The 20,491-nt window shown below is 42.8% G+C and overlaps 1 protein-coding gene across 1 annotated transcript in view; it reads right to left on the bottom strand.

Moving 5' to 3' along the window:
- Positions 1-20,491, bottom strand: part of TRABD2B (TraB domain containing 2B) — a 254,974-nt gene that overhangs the window by 20,975 nt on the left and 213,508 nt on the right. The window contains exon 5 of the mRNA XM_035121644.3: positions 196-286. Within this exon, the coding sequence (XP_034977535.2) occupies positions 196-286 (91 nt within the window). The remainder of the gene's footprint in view (positions 1-195; positions 287-20,491) is intronic.

Genomic DNA, 20,491 nt, shown 5'->3' with positions numbered 1-20,491 from the left:
TTGAAAGATAGAAGAAAACTTCACTTTTTTGACCTGTGACATTCTGAAAAACTTCTTATCACTATTCTACAATCTAGTGTTTATGTAATGTCCTATGTTTTTGCGAACAATGCATTATTGAAAAATCTTCAGGCTAATGTAATAGATTTGCTTATTCACAAGAAAAGGGGGGAAATAAAGACAAATGAAGCTTACTTTTCTATTGGTTGTCCTGCAGGAATATGCTTTACTTCAAACCCAGCTTGCTTCAGCACATCGATAACAGTATTGTTGCCCAAGAAGTGACCTAAAAGTGGACAAGTAGAAAAGTCATTCAGAAACCTGATGAAAACCATTTTATTTATTGCTGGACCTGTATCACAATATATTCAAGAGGTTCAGGATAGATAACAAAGTCAACAGAACAATTCAGCTAAAGAACAATTCAGTAGCATGATTCCACACCAGAACTTCATTGTTCTGGGACCCTTCCCAGGTTTCTGCATTTAAAAGTTCCTGAATGCAGAGCATTCCTACTGCTGCAGCTACAGTGGCGGAAGATTGCTCACTCATGACACTGAATCCTCTAGAAGCTCTGCTTACAGTTTCTATCCCTCAGCAATGGCAAAGGATAAGTTCCAGGCCAATTTCATGTGGGAACATTATGAAACATACAAACTAAGATCAAACCTGCAATTATAATTGCAGTATAGGTGAAGGCAGGGACCCAGGTGGCGCGGTGGGTTAAACCACTGAGCCTAGGGCTTGCTGATCAGAAGGTCGGCGGTTTGAATCCCTGTGACGGGGTGAGCTCCTGTTGCTCGGTCCCAGCTCCTGCCAACCTAGCAGTTCGAAAGCACGTCAAAAATGCAAGTAGATAAAAAGGAACCGCTCCAGCGGGAAAGTAAACGGCGTTTCCATGTGCTGCTCTGGTTTGCCAGAAGCGGTTTTGTCATGCTGACTACATGACCTGGAAGCTGTACGCTGGCTCCTTCGGCCAATAATGCGAGATGAGCGCACAACCCCAGAGTCGGTCAGGGGTCCCTTTACCTTTACCTTTTATACGTGAAGGCAAGTGAGGAAAATGCTAGTTTTCTTCTTCTTCAGGAGACACTACAATCATATACACCCACCTAAGTTATCATACAGACACAGGCAGATACTTTCCTCTGTCCTAGTGATCTATACTGGCAACAATTTCTCTGTTATTCGTTGACCAATCAACCATCATGTCCATCATGCTTCGCTGTCTGCATTTGCCTTATCTTCCTGGATTGATTTTGGAATTGAAACCATAGATCAGAGAAGTAAGCTAAAGTCATCTCACCCAAATTTGGCATCACAGCCCAACACTTTTCCTGGAAAAGAACAACCCCTGTGAAGATCCAGATTAATTCATTCCTCTGAGAAGCCCAGGCTCCTCAGTGAGCCACAGGAATTATCTAGCGTGCAACACTTGTCTTTGTTCTGTTTGTTCATTTATAGGAGAGCTGTATTTTGTTTCAGTAATTAGCAGCAAAAAATAACCAACCTGATGATCAGGATGTTGTGCATACACAGAATAAGAGAGAGAAAAGCAATTCCTGACTACTCGGCACCAAGACACAAGGTAAAAAGAGATGCCCACTCAACTGTAATTTTTACTCAGTAAAATTAAAAAAGCCAAAGTAAATGTGGCTCAAGATATACAACACTTGCAGTTGGCCAACAGTGAGATAAAATGGGTTCAAAACCCAGCAACAAAATGCAATGTGTGATGAAAAACAGAAAAAAGTGTCTAAATGGCCTGCTACAAATAAACACTTTTAGCTGCCAAATGTATTTCAATCATACGGTTGTCTTCAGTGGCACATACTGAAAAGTAAATTAACAGCTTCAAAGTGGATCGAGTACATATTATCTCGGGCTTGTCTATATTGGGGAATGTAATCTTGAGAAAGCAAAAAACAAATATGTAACGTTATGTTGTATGTTATGTTATATTTGTATCTTACTTGTACCACTCCTTTTTGAAAGCTATGTATATGCAGCTTCCTTAACAGACCAGAATGATGGATACAAAATGCATCCCCTTTCACAAGTGGGGAAAGGGCTTGGATGCGCATTGTGATGCAGTGCACCATCTGAGCATGGGTTACTAAGGTGGCTGGGCAGCAGGGCTCACACTCAGACTCCTGGGGAATGGCACAAGTAGCCCTGATATTAGGATGCAGGCATTCAGCTTGGAGAACAACGGAGGCAGCAAGCTATTTCACTTGGAGATCCCAACACATTAAGCAGTGAGGAAATGTATTCTCTAATCAGTTGAGCAACATGTGCTGGGGTGGGAGTGATGAGAGCATGGGGAATGAATGAGGCTTAAAGCTCTTCTGATGGGAGTTTACAGCTCCGCAGTGGGAAAGAAGTGGGGAGGCGATGGTCCAGAGGCCTAGCTGGCTGGATTAGGCCAGCAGGTCTGAGGTTCCTCATCTCTGCAGTACAGCAAAGGGATTCGCGTGCCACCACCTGCTTTTGCATGTGGCTCTTCTTTGCTGGCTCAGGATGAGCCTGGAAATTACTCAATATTCAATGGTAATTTGGATGCCAAGCTCTTCAATGATTCCTCCCCTGTTTATTCCTGTTTATAATTCAGAGAAAGCATGATAATCAGTATCAGTTGTAAGGGTGATATGCATGTAGAAATTTTTAGTACTGTTTTCAAGAGCCATAAAGCGGTACTTTCTAGCCAAAACACACGTTTTAGAACACTTAAAAAATACCATATGAAATGAATCTCAAAACAAAAACAGACATAAACCCCAATTAAAATTGCATTTGCAGGTTCCAACTTGATCCAGCATTCCACCCACTCCTTTAGAGAATTGTTTGATTCTGCTTTACTAACTGGCTTATAACTAAAGCAAAGACCAGGGTCCCGAAAATGTGTTACATGACCTCAGAGATATGAATGCTAGGACCCTGGTGAGTCATTAAGTCGGCTCTATTGTAGGCATCCAAGAACTGTGGTTAAAATGCAAAGCATGAAGAAACAATGGGCTTGAGTCCTGCAACTTCACAATTACAGAGACTTTCCAAAAATCCTAGCCCAGATTGTGGTCAGCTCCAAGGCAACGCTGCCAGTACTGCTTGCATATACAGATTATTGAAGCAACAGATATCCAAACTTGACACAAATCCTTGCGAGGAAAATCACATTGTGAGCAGCTATCTTGAAAACATTTAGCATGCAATCACCACACCAGCTTCAATATGGTTTAGCTCAGTGGTCTGAAGAGTATGGGCTCTCTCCCACCTCTCTCATGGTCCAATGCTAAGCGAATTTAAGAGGTTTTTGGCTCTACAGATCTCAATTTGGACATCACATAGGTAGTTCTGTTCCATCTGCTGTTAGTAAAAGACTGAAACAGACACTGCATAGATAAACTTACAATATAGCAACTTTTTGGTCTTCCCACAGACTTTCTGTTTGCTAATCAGCATTCCTTTGTTTATGGTCCAAGCTCTCCTGGTTTTAGTATGGCAGAAAGCACCCTCTTTGCTATAAACAGAGCTAGCACAGCTGTATAGATATTATAAAATATTTGTCTCTTTTATCCATTTTGGAAATCATGATAAGGGCTAAGTAGGCCAGGCTGAAATCCAGAGGTTCTCTCTCTCTCTCTGCTCCCACCCCCCAAATTTTAAATATTCTGCTGAATTAAGAGATGAAGTAGTTTCAGCTATTCCTGGTTTTCCCATCTGGTCCTGTAATCTGCTCCATTCCTTACCTGCTGTAACAAGCTGGACTCAAGGTGTACCATAGATTGCAGGTGTGTGTGTGTGTGTGTGTGTGTGTGTGTGTGTTTGTGTGTGTTAGAAGGCATCTCAAGGCAGCCCTGTTTAGGGAAGCTTTTAATGTATGATGGATTTCTGTATTTTAAATTTTTGTTGGAAGCCGCCTTATTATTATTATTATTATTATTATTATTATTATTATGTGTGAGAGAGAGACAGATGCAGGATGGGAAAGCTATGGGTGTGTTGTCTTCTGAGTCCACAGCAACATAAAGATAAAAGTTGGAATCTCTGGGTTGCAGCTTGGCAAATCTAAAAAGGACCAGGGCTTTCTTACGCAAATCTGAAGTGCTAATGGCCTCATTCTCCTCCTGGAGATAACCAGTGGCAGAGGAAGCCGCTTGGGCACCTGGGGCAGTGTGCCCAGGGGCGGGGCAAGCTGCCTATAGGGGCCTCTGGAGTATGCCTGCCTCTTCCAACTCAGCTGCCCTATAGCTTGGGGGGGGGGGAGGCAGTGGGCAGACCGTTTGGGCAGCACAGAGCCTTTGCATGCCCAAGCCACTGCATCTCTTCCAGGAGAGATGTGTGGCTCGGGTGTGCTTAAGGCCCCACGGTGAGTGCCGCCCGACATTTTTCATCCCCCTCAGTGGTGACACCTGGGGCGGACCCACACTCACTGTACCACCCCTCCTCCACCCCTGGAGATAACATATCTGCATCCAGGCTGTACTACATGAGGCTGCAGGAAGAAGCTCGTGTGAAGGGATTTCTTATATAAAATATGGCATGTAAATATAAAACTAGCACACCAGGGAGAAGGTTGGGCTAGAGTCCTTACAACTTATAGTTTTCTGCGTGCAGAGATGATTTTGTCTGGAAGATATTCCACTACATGAACCTCACACTGGCAGCAGTAAGCCATATGACCCAGACACAGACCTCTCCACCAATGAGAACTAGGCCTCAGATATCCCTTATCTCTTATCTCCAGTAGGAAGTTTCCACATGCATTCTGAGATGCAGTTCACCATTTTATGGGTATGTTCAAGTGTCAGTAAACATTCCTTGCATTCAAAGCCGCCATTAAAAAATGGTTCAAGCCCTGGCATCTCCAGGTAGCCCTGGAGAGCCACTGCTAGCCAGAGTAGACCAGGGCTATCCTTCAAATGTTGCTGGACTACAATTCCCATCATCCCTGATCATTGGCCATACTGGGCATTGATTTAGCAACACCATGTTGCGTCTAGTCAGAAGTGGCACATCCTGTTTCGCCACCTGAAACGAACTGAGAATGTGCTGCTATGCCACCAACCTCCCTTATGTGGGTTATATGGCAGTGCCCACAAAGCGTAGACACCCAGAGCAGATTACAGCAAGATCTCATGAATTTTGGTGAGCTCTAGTGAGATTTTGGTGAGATCTTGCTGCTGCTGGCACCACTTCTCTGCTGGTTGTTGGGTGGACAAGGTGACCACAGGGGCATCGCTTCTTGGGCTTCTGTCACCAGAGGTAGCTACTCTATCCTGCCTCATCCTGCCCTGGCTCTAGTGTAGGCAATATTGAACTAGATGAACAAATGGTCTGGCTCAGTATGTCAACTTCCTATGTTTCTAAATAGGTGACAATTGTCTACCCAATTGTTTGATCATCAACAAACAATGGTTAGATTTCCCCAGCTACACATGTAAAAATGTTTGTTTGTTTTTTTAAAAGGGTGATTGCTTTTGCCAGATGACTCATTTAATAAAAATGTTCATTTCTGCTCCCAAAAATGAGTGTCTTAAGTTCCATTCTTGAAATATTTCTATTGAGGTAGACAATTGTTGCTGGTCTCGATTCTGTGTTGATTTGCTACATTTGTCCTGGACAAAATCCTTACAGCATTATTCTAATTTATTGTGACAGCTGGTGAAAGCTGGGTCAGATGAGGGCAGGATATCTATTTGATTGGGGAATACCCAGCACACATGCAACAGGGAAGGGGGGGGGAGCCTCAAACGGGATTGCACTTAATTCTATCCATAGGCATGTAATGAATACTATCAAATTTAAATGGTTCCAGTGCTGTTGATGAAACAAAAGGGGTCAAATAAAACACTGTGTATAGAAACGACGTACAGGAAAGAAAGATATTTCTCAGCTCAATTAAACAAGCTTTCGTCAATCACAAGAAAGCCTCAGAATTTGTTGTATCAAGTCGTAAGTAACCTGGCTGGTTAGAGGAAGCTGTAGAGGAGGACAGATGTGCCGTCTTGCACCCAGTGCATGGTGCATGTGTGTGACATCACGTACATGCAATGCACTGCACATGCACATTGTCACATGCATGCAACATGCACTGCACGTGTGATGTTGCATTGTCAGGAGGAGACCAAGCATAGAGCCCAGTGTGGCGCAGCTTCAATGGCTCGTGGCTCCTCCTCTGTCATGCTCAGGCGGAGCCCTCATTGCGCTCAGCTCTGTGCTGAGCATCCTCCACTCCCTCAACATTGAGGGAGTCTGGCCCTTTGCCAACAGATATTGAGGGGGCCAAAGACACCTCGGCCCTACAGAACTGGTGCGCCTGGGTGAGGATAATGCTCACTCAGATTTTTATAAGCTTTGCTTTTTAATGTGGCACTTGGTATCAGCAGAGCGCGGGAAAAGGGTTCCCAAAACTTATGGTTAGCTTGAAACATACCCCGACCTCATTTTTTTTAAAAAAATTATTAATACTGCCAAACTTTAAAGGACAATTCATATGTTTAAAAGGAGGTGGAGCTGTGTGTGGTAGAGTTACTATAGATTTCAACATTGATTTTCAGCAAAATTGACATTTACACCTCAATCCCAACCAATATTTTCTTGGAATTCTCATTGTGTTTAAAAATACATAAGCTGTTTTGATCAGTTCCAGTTTGATGTAGAGAGTACACTGTACCACACATACAATTTGCTATCAGTTGGCAGAGGACAAGAAGAGAAGGTGGCCCTTAGCATTGTAGAAAGATGACAACTGTGTTTGTGGGCTTGGATTGGAAAATCTGGGAGCAGGTCCAATTACCTTACTCTCTGTTGCCACTAAAGAAGTTCAGGTGAGGTTGAAACTTCTGGTTTGATGTTTGACTACTTCATAATGGATCAGTCTGTCTGGGGAGACAGGGGCCTGCCTGGCTTTATATAACTCCTGGCATGGGTTTGCCTTCCCGGTCAGAGGAGTTTCATAGTTTTCAGGAACCCTGCCTTGCCTGAAGGTCTGTGGAGCCCTGTGGCCTGGCTATTGAACTGCTGGGTCATTGCCTCCTGACAGCCAGCTACCAGCTCTGACAATGGCAATTAGCATGTCATGTCTGTTTCTCCTTTGCATGCCATTGCACAAGCCTCACAGGAAAATGCAGGATCAAAGCTGAGCTCATATCTTCTGGCATAAAAAGAAAAAGAAATATTGAAAATAAAAATAAAAACCTTAATAGTGAGAAAGGCTGAGATCTATGCAATTATTTATTTAATTGTTTACTATCTCATCCACTGCTTTTTTTTCCTGGGGAGATGCAGCGGTACGCGAACCCATAAACATTTTGTGAATCTGAGTTTGGCCTCATTGAGGGGCCGTATTTCAATATGAGTAGGAAAATGAGAGTACCCCTAGACATTTTTTAAAGAAAAAAAAGCACTGCATAATACACCCTGCAACTCTGAATTTTTATCTGCACAACATATGATTCTCTATTGCATTGCAAGCCCCAGTTGAAGACCACTGCCTGGCTTTTAAAAATTACACCTGGCTTAAAAACATCGCTTTCTACAAAGCATAATAAGCTGAGATAGCTAATTATTTTTTGTGTTTATGTACTGTCTGTTCTGAACTGTATCTTGTTTATGTTTGTTTTGGACAGATTCGTGGAGGGTAAGGCAATACTTCTGAATACCAGTTGCTGGAAACCACAGGGGAAAGAGTGCTCAGGCCCTGTTTGCTGGTTTACCATAAGCATCTGGGTCAGCCACTTTGAGGACAGGATGCTGCGCTAGATGGGGCTTTGGTCTGATCCAGCAGGCTCATTTTACGTTTGCACCTTTATTTTATCATCATGACCAAAAAGAAAAAAGAATAACATTTTTTAATTTTATTTTTACGATTAAGTAATTTATATATTTAATGAAATACATAAATAACATAATGGCCATCTTTCAAAAGTTGACCCTTAAAAACAATGCTCAGCACAATGCCAGAAGATCTGCAATAAAATCATAGACTGACGAGCTATTATAAAGACCAAGAAATGGCAGAGCCCAATAGTCTCCTTTCCAGAACTGAGCTCACTGGATCAGAATGAAACTGAAGGCTGACAGAACACGAAATGTAGATGATTCCAGCAAGCACAACTGATACTGATAATCTTTATTAAAGGGACTGGAAAGAAATCCCAGCATGTTGGATATAAGCTGGAAAATGTGATACTCTGTAATGGAAAGAATCAAAACCCGGTTAACATGATTGCCAGAGGTGGTCTGGGGCTAGTAACTTGAAGAGATTCTCATCTGTCTTAAATGGCAAAAGGCTCTTTTTGGTGTGTCTCAAGAGTATTCTTCAAAGAGCACAAGTGGCAGAATAGCAACAGATATCCAGTAGTAGAGAATATGATAACGAGAACGCTGATATACCAAAACAAGTCTATATACCTGTTTAGACATGGTTTGTGAACCTGGTGGTATACTGAGGTAATTTTATCGGGATCTTATGGGTGGCTGGTGGTGCTGGCTCTTTAGAAGGTAGTTGTAATATTTCACTTCAAAAATTGTAAGCTAGTCTGCTACTTTTGAGGTTCCTCCTGCTTCTGTTTTTTTCTTCTTCTGTCAAATGGGCTTTGAACATGTGCCCCAAAGTCCTGCTCTCTATATAAGGGTCTGGTGACTTCTGTTTCAGTGTATCTGAAGAAGTGTGCATGCACACGAAAGTTCATACCAATGACAAACTTAGTTGGTCTCTAAGGTGCTACTGGAAGGAATTTTGTTTCGGCAATGCTGTGTGCATCCAACACCTGAAGGTTTCCTCAGCAGTTCGGTCCTCCAGTGCTACAAAGTTTGTCGAAACCTGGCACATTTAATCTCATTGAACCTCTTTGAGAAAGGTTAACTTTGTCACAATTTTGCAGTCTGAAAGGGCTCAGCTTTTGTGGCTAACGATACAAAATGGTTAACAATCGGATTCAATAGATTAGGTCTTCTCTATTCACGTGGGATCACACAAATATTATCTTGTTTGTGTGACAGGGGCAAGAAGATGGTTTTAAAGAAATGTTTTGTGCTATTATCCAGCTCTGGAGATGCTCTCCATGTTTCTTAGCCTGCTTGCTACACAGCATTCACAGAAATGGGGAATTAGAGGGGTAAAATGATACAAAAGAGAAATGGATTAATTCCTTCACAAAGGCCTCCATCAACGGTCCCTTTGATGTTGTATAAAGGCTGGGGGGCTCTCACCCTTACTAGGCCATTAGCTGACACACTGCAGAGACCCAAACTATTTCCATGCACACTCCAAACAGAGCTATTTTCTCCACAATTAGTCATTGAAATGGCCAATGTAAACAGGGTCAGGAGTTCTCTGATTCTTTACATTCCCTGCAAAACAGATCAGACATTTGCAGCCTTTTAGCCTCTTTGATTTGAAGAGCCGGCAGTCTCTGTCCCTATTTTCCTCCGTCACCAGCTCCGGCATATTTGGCACAACTGCAGTGTTTATTGCAGCCCAGCTTAAGCAACTGGATTAAAGACAAAAAAGCAAGTTCTGTATATTCACTACTGTAGAAAATATTTACTGGTTACTTTGCTCCCTTCTTCAAACTGTATATTTTTGAGACAGGTCAACTGTAACATTGGCAGCAGTTGAGGCATCCACATGACCAAGAGGCGCCACAGTATTGCTGTATATTTTTCTAACCTCATTGTTAAGTCCTTTTATTCTATATTAACTTTCATCAAGGAAATGGAATGGCCCAAGCCCAATGCAATTTTCACACGTTGCTTCGGGATCTCCTTTCACAGATATGGTATTTGATCTTGCTGCCAGATGGTGGTTAAAAAAAAAAGTGATGGGGTGGTACAGTGAACTGTGTGCTGAATAGGGTTGGGACCTTGAATGACCAAACAATAACTATTATTGCGCATTTCTTTGTGTAGTGTGATAGAGTTTGCGTAATGATAGAGTTAAGAACTTAACACTTTTCCTGCAATTACGCTCACGTCATTGGATGGCAATCAGCAAGTCATGGGACACGATCGAGAGCTTTAAAAGATGTGTTGGCTATACATCCTAGTTTTCTTTGCAACACAAGTAGCTAGTCCACCAGGATACATGCTGGATCACCAATGTATTTATTTCTGCATGTGCAACACTGTGTGGAATAGAAAGGGAGACACATCAACACCACTGCCCTGCATGTGATTTTGTTGTGTCCTCTCTCTTTGTCTACATTAGACCTGTGTGCAGCCTCAGAATGGTATGTCAACAACAATGGCATCTGCAGTAATTTTAAGGTTTTTAACAATGCTTTCATATTGCTGTACACCCTCTGATATATTATGAGAGAGTAGCATATAAATATTTCAATAAATAAGCAAATGGGTCGTATTTGCATGGTGACATCTCCATTGGGAGAGGAGTGCCATCATGTGGGACAGACCAATTAAGTCCACACATGCCCACATTCAAGTGGACTGAATGTTCTGACATCTCCTGTCCAGAATGTATTAACAGTGCATGGGGTTATTGCAACCATTCTAGCTAGGCAGAGAATAGTGAAGATTGTGGGGTGTTGGGTCAATAGCAGGGCTACAGGGCAATAGGGTGAATTATCTGGGGTCAGGGCTCTCCTTGTATTCCTGTTCCTATGAAGTCTTGATTGTATGCCTTGATGCTAATGTGAGTAGGCTAAGTGGCTACATATTTGGAGTACTTCTGTTGGGGGTGACCGGTAGCTATGAATTATGTAACTTCACATCTTCCATACATTTGATAGAGTAGGCTGACAAAAATGCATCTGCAGAGAGCATCTCTGGCGTGTGTGAGCATAGAGACAATGTCGCAACCATGCATGTGGTATGGCATCTTAATTAGTACTTTCCTCTGCTGTGTCTGAGAAAACCGTCTGGCAGAATTGCTCTGATTAGTGAAGGATCTGAACAGTTGCTCTAGCATATGGGTGTTGTTGTAGTTCCTGTACTGAGTGTTTCTTGTTTTTATATGGGCAAGTTGTTGCTGACTGAGCACAGGATGCAGGCTAGCTGGCTCTGATACAAGTGGCATTCATCTTAGGGGAATTGTAGCATCAGGCTGCTGGTACAGCTCAACATATTTCAGTGAAAAGAACCTCCAGCATGTTTGCAAACCAGACTTTTCTGTAAGTAACTACAATGTTGCTACCCTGGCCATACAGATGGAGAAGTCATTTTCTTGTCCTGTTTGATCTTATTCCCCACAGCACATTGAGGCTCTTACTGACTCATAGCTGCTTTCAGACAAAGACATTGGAAGGAAAGTCACAAAGCACAGAAAAGGCCAAAACTAAATTGCAGGATTTTGAACTTGAAGTCCCTGCAGACTAATTCTCTGTTCTTTCTCTAGATTTGATTGCCTCTCCACCCCCTCCACCCCTTGCAATTGTTTGATGCTTACAAAATACATTCTAGACTAGAGGCGTACTGCAGATGGGTGGAGAGAAACTGTGGGCCAAGAATGTCAACGAAAGTTTCTTAAGATTAAGGCTGGCATTTCTAGGAACAATCTATGGTCCCCATTGGCTCATTACAAGCTGCAGTGGAATTCTGCTCTCACTGGAGAAAGCCCTGAAATCTGGACAGACACTCAGGGAACTGTTCCAGCACATTATTTCTTGCTGTCTTATGAAGTATGGAAGACCTGCTCAGCACCACCTTTTGACCTACAACTTTGCACTGATTCTTCCCAATCGGTTCTCCTTGCTTCACCTAGACGCTTCAGCTGGCTGCCTGCATTGTGGAAGAGGGATTTACCTTCACCCGTTGGTCAAGGTGGAGCATGAAGCATTGAGGTGGAGCTGGCTGGTGAGTGCCTCCTGCCAACCAAGCAATTGGGGAGGGAGATATCATTGAAGCAAACATTTAAAGTGCCCACACCTCTTCCTCTGCCTAACCTGTTTAGGATCCTTGAAAGTCATTTGGGTTGAACCATTCAGCCATTTATTTCAACAGGATCTATTCTGGATGGCATCCTGAAGCTGTTTTCTTATCTAGTTGTAGTTGTGAGTAGTTGAAAGAGTAATTCTATGAATTGAGATGATTACTCATAAACCTTGCAGGAGGTTGCTATTGGATGCTTATCAAATATTTAGCAATACAGTGGTACCTCTACTTATGAGCACTTCTGGTTATGTATCCTTCAGGATACGCACACGGCAAACCCAGAAGTATTTTTCCGGGTTTCGGTGCACGCACATGCGCAGAAGCGCTCTACAGTGCCACGCACATGCACAGAACAGGCACCTCCAATTGTGAAAACCTTGGGATCCGACTGCAGCTCCGGAACGAATCCCATCCACAACCAGAGGTACCACTGTACCTAAATGAAACAGTTTATAGACTCTTGTAAATAAGAAACCATTCAACAGCACAGAGAACTGAAGTCACATCTTTGGTTTCTGAGATATGTAGTTGAATTTATTACTCTGCTATCCTTGATGGTAAAGATTATCATCGCCTGATAGCACATTGTAACCATGAGTGCAAAATGAGTTTTGTGATGCACAAAATCAGAACCATCCCAAGAGACACAATTAGAGCAAGCTGTGTCGAAACATGTGGTATGGGAGAAAACCTGTCACCACATTTTCCATATATATCACCATCTTGTCCCCTCAGCTGGATTAAGGCAGGTAACCTTGAAATGAAGTGTTTCATATCCCATTGTAAATCCCCCAAGAACTCCAAAGCTATTTTGGAAAGGGCAAAAGTCTTTACTTGCCAAAGTTGAGAGAAAGGGAGAATGGTTTCCAAACCTTGCAACTCTGCCTTAATTTCCACCGAAGCAGATAACCCGAACAATTTGAACGGGTTACTAAAGCAAATAGAAATGACAGCAGAGGGCTAAAGAAAGCACCCTAAGAGCAAAAAGTTCCATGTAAAATCTGAATATATAATGAAATCTTCTGTAGCCTGGCACCCTTTGGACTACATATCCCATCAGCACCAGCCCGCATGGTCAATGGTTTGGGGTGATGGTAGTTGTAGTCCCATCATCCCAAAAACACACAGAAGGCAGCAAGTTGCAGATTTAATTATTTAACAAATGCCTAAGCATTATGTCTCACCTTGTACAGTGGTACCTTGGTTCTCAAACTTAATCTGTTTCTGGGGTCCTTTCCTTCTCCTGAAACCATTCAAAAGACAAGGCACGGCTTCCAATTGGCTGGAGGAGCTTCTTGCACTCAAGTGGAAGCCGCGTCAGATGTTCGGCTTCCGAAAAACGTTCGCAAACCAGAACACTTACTTCTTGGTTTGCAGCATTCGGGAGCCAATTTGTTCAACAATTAAGTCGTTTGAGAACCAAGGTACCATTGTAATAGCATAGGTTGATTCCATATATCAGTGGTTCCCAACAGGTGGTCCGGGGACCCCCAGGGGTCCGCGAGCTATGCCAGAGGGGTCCGCAAGATGCTATTAGAATAAAAAATATATTAAATATATTTTGTATGATAACAGATTTTTTGTTTTGGCCGCTTCCTGCATGAGCAGAGTCTAGTGCAAAACTGGAATTAGATAGAGGCAGTAGTTCTGCTGTATGCCGTTAGGTGGCGCTTTACAGACACTACTGTTTTGCAAAGAGGCAGCGCGCGCATTCTACTAACGCTCACCCCCTCAAGATGCTTTGTGCACGTCGGCTTAATTTGTGCGCTACTGCGCAGGTACCCTGTCTTCTCCATTCCCCTCCCTCCTCCCTGGCGTGCGCTGCCTCTTTGCAAAACAGTAGTGTTTGTAAACAAAGCGTTGTTTTTCGCGGAAGCTACAGTTCACGTAGTTAAAAATGGACCATTGGTTAAAAAGTGGTTCGTTAAAACGACAAAGGCCTACAGATGAAGAGGAAGATAATGCATTTGATGTTCAAGCAAGTAAGTCAGTGACTCTCGAACCGATCTTGTCAGTGTCCATTGAACCTAAATCGTAACTGTAAAAAACGTATAAATATAAAATGACTCTTAATTTGGCTCTCACTTTTTGATTTTAGGATTAGGAATTAATGGGGGTCCTTGTCACAATAGCGGCTCGATGAGGGGTCCTCGAGAAAATTTTGTTGGGAACCCCTGCCATATATGATTAGGAGTTTACCAACAATAATAATCATTAGTGAATTCTAATCCTAAATTTGAAATCAGAAGGTCCCCTTTCTAATGTCAATTACTCAACATACCTTCAAGTGCCCATCGACCTCACTCAGAGGTCAAAGATTCCACCTAAATATTAGGAAGAACTTCCTGACAGTAAGAGCTGTTGGGCGGTGGAATTTGCTGCCAAGGAGTGTGGTCGAGTCTCCTTCTTTGGAGGTCTTTAAGCGGAGGCTTGACGGCCATATGTCAGGAATGCTTTGATGGTGTTTCTTGCTTGGCAGGTGGTTGGACTGGATGGCCCTTGTGGTCTCTTCCAACTCTATGATTCTATGATAGATACTAATCATTCAGCATTACCCATTCAGCACAATGGGCCTTTTCTGTGGTGGCATCTATTTTGGATAATAAGCTCCCTATGAAGATCAGACAAGCATCAACAATGGGGCACCTTTGCAGAGAATTAAAGACCTTTCTTTTTGCCCTGGCATTTCCTGGTCCAGCCCCTACTCCAGAAATATAGGGTGGGAGCAAAAGGGCTCAGGCCCCAGGAGCCGGATTACTGCTTGAAAGCAGTATGTCATGGCCAGTCCAAGATTTTTTTTCTGACTTAGGTGGAATAACAAATGTCACCCACTCTCCTCCCGGGTCAAGGCGCATCTAGTTATTTTGGCACCTGATGCCTTTTCATGAGATGAAAAATTCAATAATAATAAATTGAATAACTAAGAGTTTGCTGCGCTTTCATGACACCCAAAGTCAGTTGCCTGCGTTGGTTGTCTCACTCTGCCTAATGATGGGGCCAGCCCTAACAGGCATAGATTGTACTGTGCGAGATTGACCGGTGGTCTGACTCAAGTATAATGCAGTTTCATACAATCATACCACTACACTCTTTAAATAAAGCAGCTAGTTCAGCTGAGAAGAACGTAATTCATGCTAATATACCCTTTCTCAAAGGTCACACCTTTCCAAATCGGGTTGCATTTCTACACATTTGGCAGTTGCTGCTTCACTTCCCACTTAAAGCAGTTGGAGGGTGATTGGATGGTACTAAATCATCCCCCCCCCCTCTCACATCCTAAGCTCTTTAGACAAGTGAGTCCTTTTAGGGGTCTCAGTTCTCTGCCAACTTCTTTCAGCTGTGATTTCAGAAAACAAAAAACCACTAACAAGCACACTTCCTGCGACTCATGTTTCAATGCAGAGTTCTCAGGAAGATGCAAGAACAGTATCAAAAGTCTGGCAACTGGCATTTTGCTAGTTGCTTCATTGTCTCGTCCACTCCATGGGCGTACCCAGGATCAAAACTAGGGGGGGGCAAGGGGAGGGGCCAAGGCACGGAAGGGGAGGGGCCACAAAGTGGGCGGGAACGGCGAACTCGCGCTCCGCCGGGCTGTGCCCCTCCCTAGAAGCAGGGCTGGTGGGCGGAGGCGGAGCCCAGCCCAGCGGAGCGCGAGTTCAGCGTTCCCGCCCGCCGCGCCGCACTCTCTGGTTCCCTGCCGCGCTTGGCCTTGCCAGAGGGCGCGACGGGGAGCTGGAGGGAGGGCGCAGCGCGGCGGGCGGGAACGGCGAACTCGCGCTCCGCCGGGCTGTGCCCCTCCCTAGCAGCAGGGCTGGTGGGCGGAGGCGGAGCCCAGCCCAGCGGAGCGTGAGTTCGGCGTTCCCGCCCACCGCGCCGCGCTCCCTGGTTCCCCGCCGCGCTTGGCCTTGCCTGAGGGCGCGCCGGGGAGCTGGAGGGAGGGTGCAGCGCGGCGCGGCGGGAATGGCGAACTCGCGCTCCGCCGGGCTGTGCTCCGCCTCTGCCCACCAGCCCTGCTTCTAGAGTAGGGCAGCTGCCCTAACTTGCCCCATGGTGGGTATGCCCTTGGTCCACTCTGTTCAAAACTATTCAGATTTTCACATGCAGGCACAAATGTGGCACTTCAATTATTGCTGGTCACAGAAAGCAGGGCCCTTTAGCAAACTTGTAGATTTTGACACAAGTGTGCATCTTCAACTACACATGGTCGATTGTAACAGTTTAGTGGTCAAGACAAGTTATTGTGGGAGGCTGGAAACCTCAAGACAAACACGACCCCTTTCCAAAAATCTTGTGGCTATGTGGTCTCAAGCTCTGAAAAGTAGCATTTAAATTGATATCCACAAACTTTCTGTTTAGCTGACTTTGAATTAAGTCTTCTTAGCCCTGTATGTGTTCATTCGAACTTAAGGTACTGCTATTCATACTACAGTTAAGCAGGAAAGAGACCGTATTGGCCCATCTCTAGAGCAGCCCCAATGCTCTGGTCCAATACATCAGAAGTGCATCAAGTTGGGGAAGGCTACTAGGGACAAACCTGTTCACACAGGTGGCTCAAATGGACACACCCAAAGTACTTCTCTCAGCCTGGGTGACAGCATCAAGATTATGCTGGGAAATCATCTCTCCCTTTTTAAATGTTCTTTCTTTTCAAACATAAAAAAGAAAGTTTGTAACACAGAAAAACCGTGCATAGGACCTGCTCTTTTCCTAAAAGGTATCCTTTCTGAAGGTAATAAAAGGTGTGTATTTTTCAATAAACTGAACTATTTGTTTTCTAAAAAAATCTTCAAGGACTTACATTTGTTTCATCATTAGTCGTATGTTCCACATCTTCTTAACTAGCCTGGAACTGAAGGTGATGTTGGTGATTATTGCAAGATACTGTGCTGAGTTATTCTCATAACTTTGCAGTGTTTGATTGGAACATTGGCAGTGGTCTCTTGGAACTATTTCAGAGCAAAAAATGGGTTGCTCCTGTATCCCAACGGCCTTCTTTCTTACCTTGCCAGTCATTTAATCCTATACCCTTTTAAAATGTGGGGTTTGGGGGGGGGCGGGGGCTATTGGGTTGTTTTTATTTTTATTATGTATTTTGTTGTTTTATATCTTGATTTTATTCTATGAACTGCCCTGAGACCCCCGGGTATGTTGTTGTTGTTTAGTCATTTAGTCGTGTCCGACTCTTCGTGACCCCATGGACCAGAGCATGCCAGGCACTCCTGTTTTCCAATGCCTCCCGCAGTTTGGTCAAACTCATGTTTGTAGCTTCGAGAACACTGTCCAACCATCTCGTCCTCTGTCGTCCCCTTCTCCTTGTGCTTTCAATCTTTCCCAGCATCAGGGTCTTTCCCAGGGAGTCTTCTCTTCTCATGAGGTGGCCAAAGTATAGGGTATAGGGCAGTATATAAATTCTAATTATTATTATTATTATTATTATTATTATTATTATTATTATTATTATTATTATTATTATTATTTCTGTACAATCATAATATGACTGAAAACATGATCCATAAGTTTTGCTTTGTTCGGACCACATTTTGCCTTTGTTTCTAACTCATTGCCAGTTTTAACCCCAGGTCTTAACCCACTTTGCTGAATTATTTCCAATATCAGCTACAGTGGTACCTCGGTTTACAAACACAATTGGTTCCGGAAGTCTGTACTTAACCTGAAGCAAACTTCCCCATTGAAAGTAATGGAAAGTGGATTAATCTGTTCCAGACGGGTCCGTAGAGTACTCAACCTGAAGCGTACTTGACCTGAGGTATGAGTGTAATTGGTTCCGGAAGTCCGTACTCAACCTGAAGCGTACTTAACCTGAAGCGAACTTTCCCATTGAAAGTAATGGAAAGTGGATTAATCCGTTCCATATGGGTCCGCGGAGTACTTAAACTGAAAGTACTCAAACCGAGGCGTACTTAAACCGAGGTATGACTGTACTGGCAGTTGTTTATCATGGTTATAAGCAGGTGGTTTTCAACCCATGCCTAAGCAAGTCCCATTAATTTCAATGAAACAGGATCCATGCTACTCTCATATTTTTAACTACATGTTCCTCCTGTTCTCCATGCACAACCCCCTCTGTGTGATGTGGTCATCAGCTCCTTAAACCTCCTGAGAACAGTATGAAGTCTCAAGAAGTACAGAAGAAGGAGAATAGAAGACTATGGATTGAATTAAAGAATAGCTACATTTAATTACTGAAGTTAGGGCAAGGCCAAAATCATTCATTGACTTGGAATGCAGCTGTGCCCACTTACAGAACTGGCTCATGAATTGTAAGGCTTGGGATCAGGTGGATGTAGAAAAATCACCTAGAGAAAATTAATGTTTTCTTGGTAAATAAAATGAACTCAGCACTAAAGAAAACAATTTTGTTGCTGTGCAAGGAAATTCCTACCATTAAAGGGACAGACTGTCCCCTTGTTCTTATTTGTATTCTGGGCAGAGGAATATTTCTTTTATAAGTAGTATAATCAAAGATTGATGTCTCATTGTGCTGGATTATAGAGATATATTTGGTCCCTCTAGTCCACCATTATGGCAAGAAGAACTTTTCTCCAATTTTGATCCCATAAGCTTGAAGGAAGAATAAATATATAAACGGTAATAAATATCTGATGCTATTGCCTGAAATGTGTTCTATAATTTTTATTTTATTGATTGATTGATTGATTGATTTATATAATAAAATTCTTACAAAAAGGAGTGAGGAGGGCAGGTTAAAACCCCATTTAATTTTAGTTGTAATAAAAAGTAATTCTGCAAAATTTAAGAGTCTATGTTTGGACAAATCACAGACCTCCAAACATGCTGATAATTGTTTTTGACTGAGCTGAAAATCTGCAACACATCAAATCACTGTAAAAATCACTCTAGAGTTGTTATTCCTAATTTTTGTGGCAATTCGACCCAAAATATTCATGCTTGAATATGCGGCTTGAGATTTTACTTCAGCAGAGTCATTTAATGACTAAACAAAAGACTAAGAAATGATTGCACATATTTTCAGTCTTTTGCATTCCCTCTTCTTCTGCATCTGATTTCTCCATACTATCTAGAACCCAAATGTCCAGGAATGGATAGTCACAGCATAGTATTCATCATCTGACGCAGAAGCTGGCTGGGCAAATATGTTTAAGTACTATGCAAATCCTTATGCTCTATCTCAATAACGGATACTCTCTGATGGGGAACTTCTGGTGGCCCCCCACACCCCAGAGGTTTGGTTGGCCTACACTAGGGCCCTGCCCTGTCAAATTTTCTACCAGCAGAGTCTGGGCAGGATTCACCCCTCCCTTCTTTCAGATGTCTTTTGAAAACTATACTATTTAGACAGGACTTTGAAATCCAAATTTTAACCAAGCAGTATTTATTGATGTTTTTAATAATGTGTTTATGGGTGCTTTTGTTGATTTTATTCTCGTATGTTGCATACTGTCTTGAAATTGGGGTTTGTTTGTTTTTTAAATGTGAATTATAATATAATAAATAAAATATTGCTGATCCTATTTCCAAATTTATTTATTTATTTGTTTATTTTCTATGCTGTCTTATACCCGAAGGTTTTGCATTACACATAGGGAGAAATATTAGCACCCATCCTCTCCCCCTCCCACTTTTTTGAGGACTTGCGCTATTTCCACAAATATACATTTGCAGAAATGCATCTGCCTAGGTGAATGTTCAAAGGAATGCTTTTGATTACCATTTTATTTGCTCAAAGGACACAAAGGTGGAACCCAAAATGATGGACATTATCCATGGCTTCCTAATGTCAATTTTTAAAATAAAAAAAAATCATAAATAGTTCAGGCTAAGTTCTTTCACTTTGTTCTTTCACTGCCTTGTGATTGTTTTGCTTGGTTGGAACTATTGCTTGGAACAGTTATCCAAGTGAATAGCTCTGCCTAATCAGAAACGATTTCTGGGAACTCTTCCTCTTCTATTAGGGATGGATGTGAAATTTTCACATGGCAAGAGGAATCATAACAGAGTTGCACTGCCACATTTGCAGATATAATAAGTTGGAGGGGAGAGCCAAAAACAGATGGGGTGGAAAGCAAGGCAGGTCCATAAACATCAGCTGCAGAAAACAGAAGCAGATGGATGGAAGAAAGAAAAAAGCAGGAGAATGGGGAGAGTAGAGGAAAAACAAAAGTTAGAGATTCCCGATCACTTCATTGTAATTTTACACAGCATTAAGTACACTCCAGAAGGGATGGCGTGAAATGCTGTGGTTCAACATATTGTGGAACAACTGCTGTGGAACAACATATTGTGAGGCAACCTTGGAGGACAGAGCAGGAACCTGCAATAACACACAGTGTGGACACCTGCACTGCATCAAGCTATTGAGAAGAGCAGATAACATAAAATTGTTGTAGTTCATTCATGCCCTTAGCCAGATGACATCACAATAAACCAAAGATGCTATAATAAAGGGAGACATATTTGTTTCCCTTCTGCACTGTGTGTGTGTGTGGGGGGGAGTATTTTCCTTAAGTCTTCCAAAATATCTGGCCACTTTCTTTGGACGTGATTCAGATCGTCTGATGGGGGAAAATATTCACCACCTGCCTGATGGGTTTTATTT

This window comes from Zootoca vivipara, chromosome 7 (assembly GCF_965207765.1).
Source record: "Zootoca vivipara chromosome 7, rZooViv2.hap1.1, whole genome shotgun sequence".
NCBI lineage: Eukaryota > Metazoa > Chordata > Lepidosauria > Squamata > Lacertidae > Zootoca > Zootoca vivipara.
Note: the sequence above shows the minus strand (reverse complement) of the source record. Positions and strands in the feature narration are given on the sequence as shown.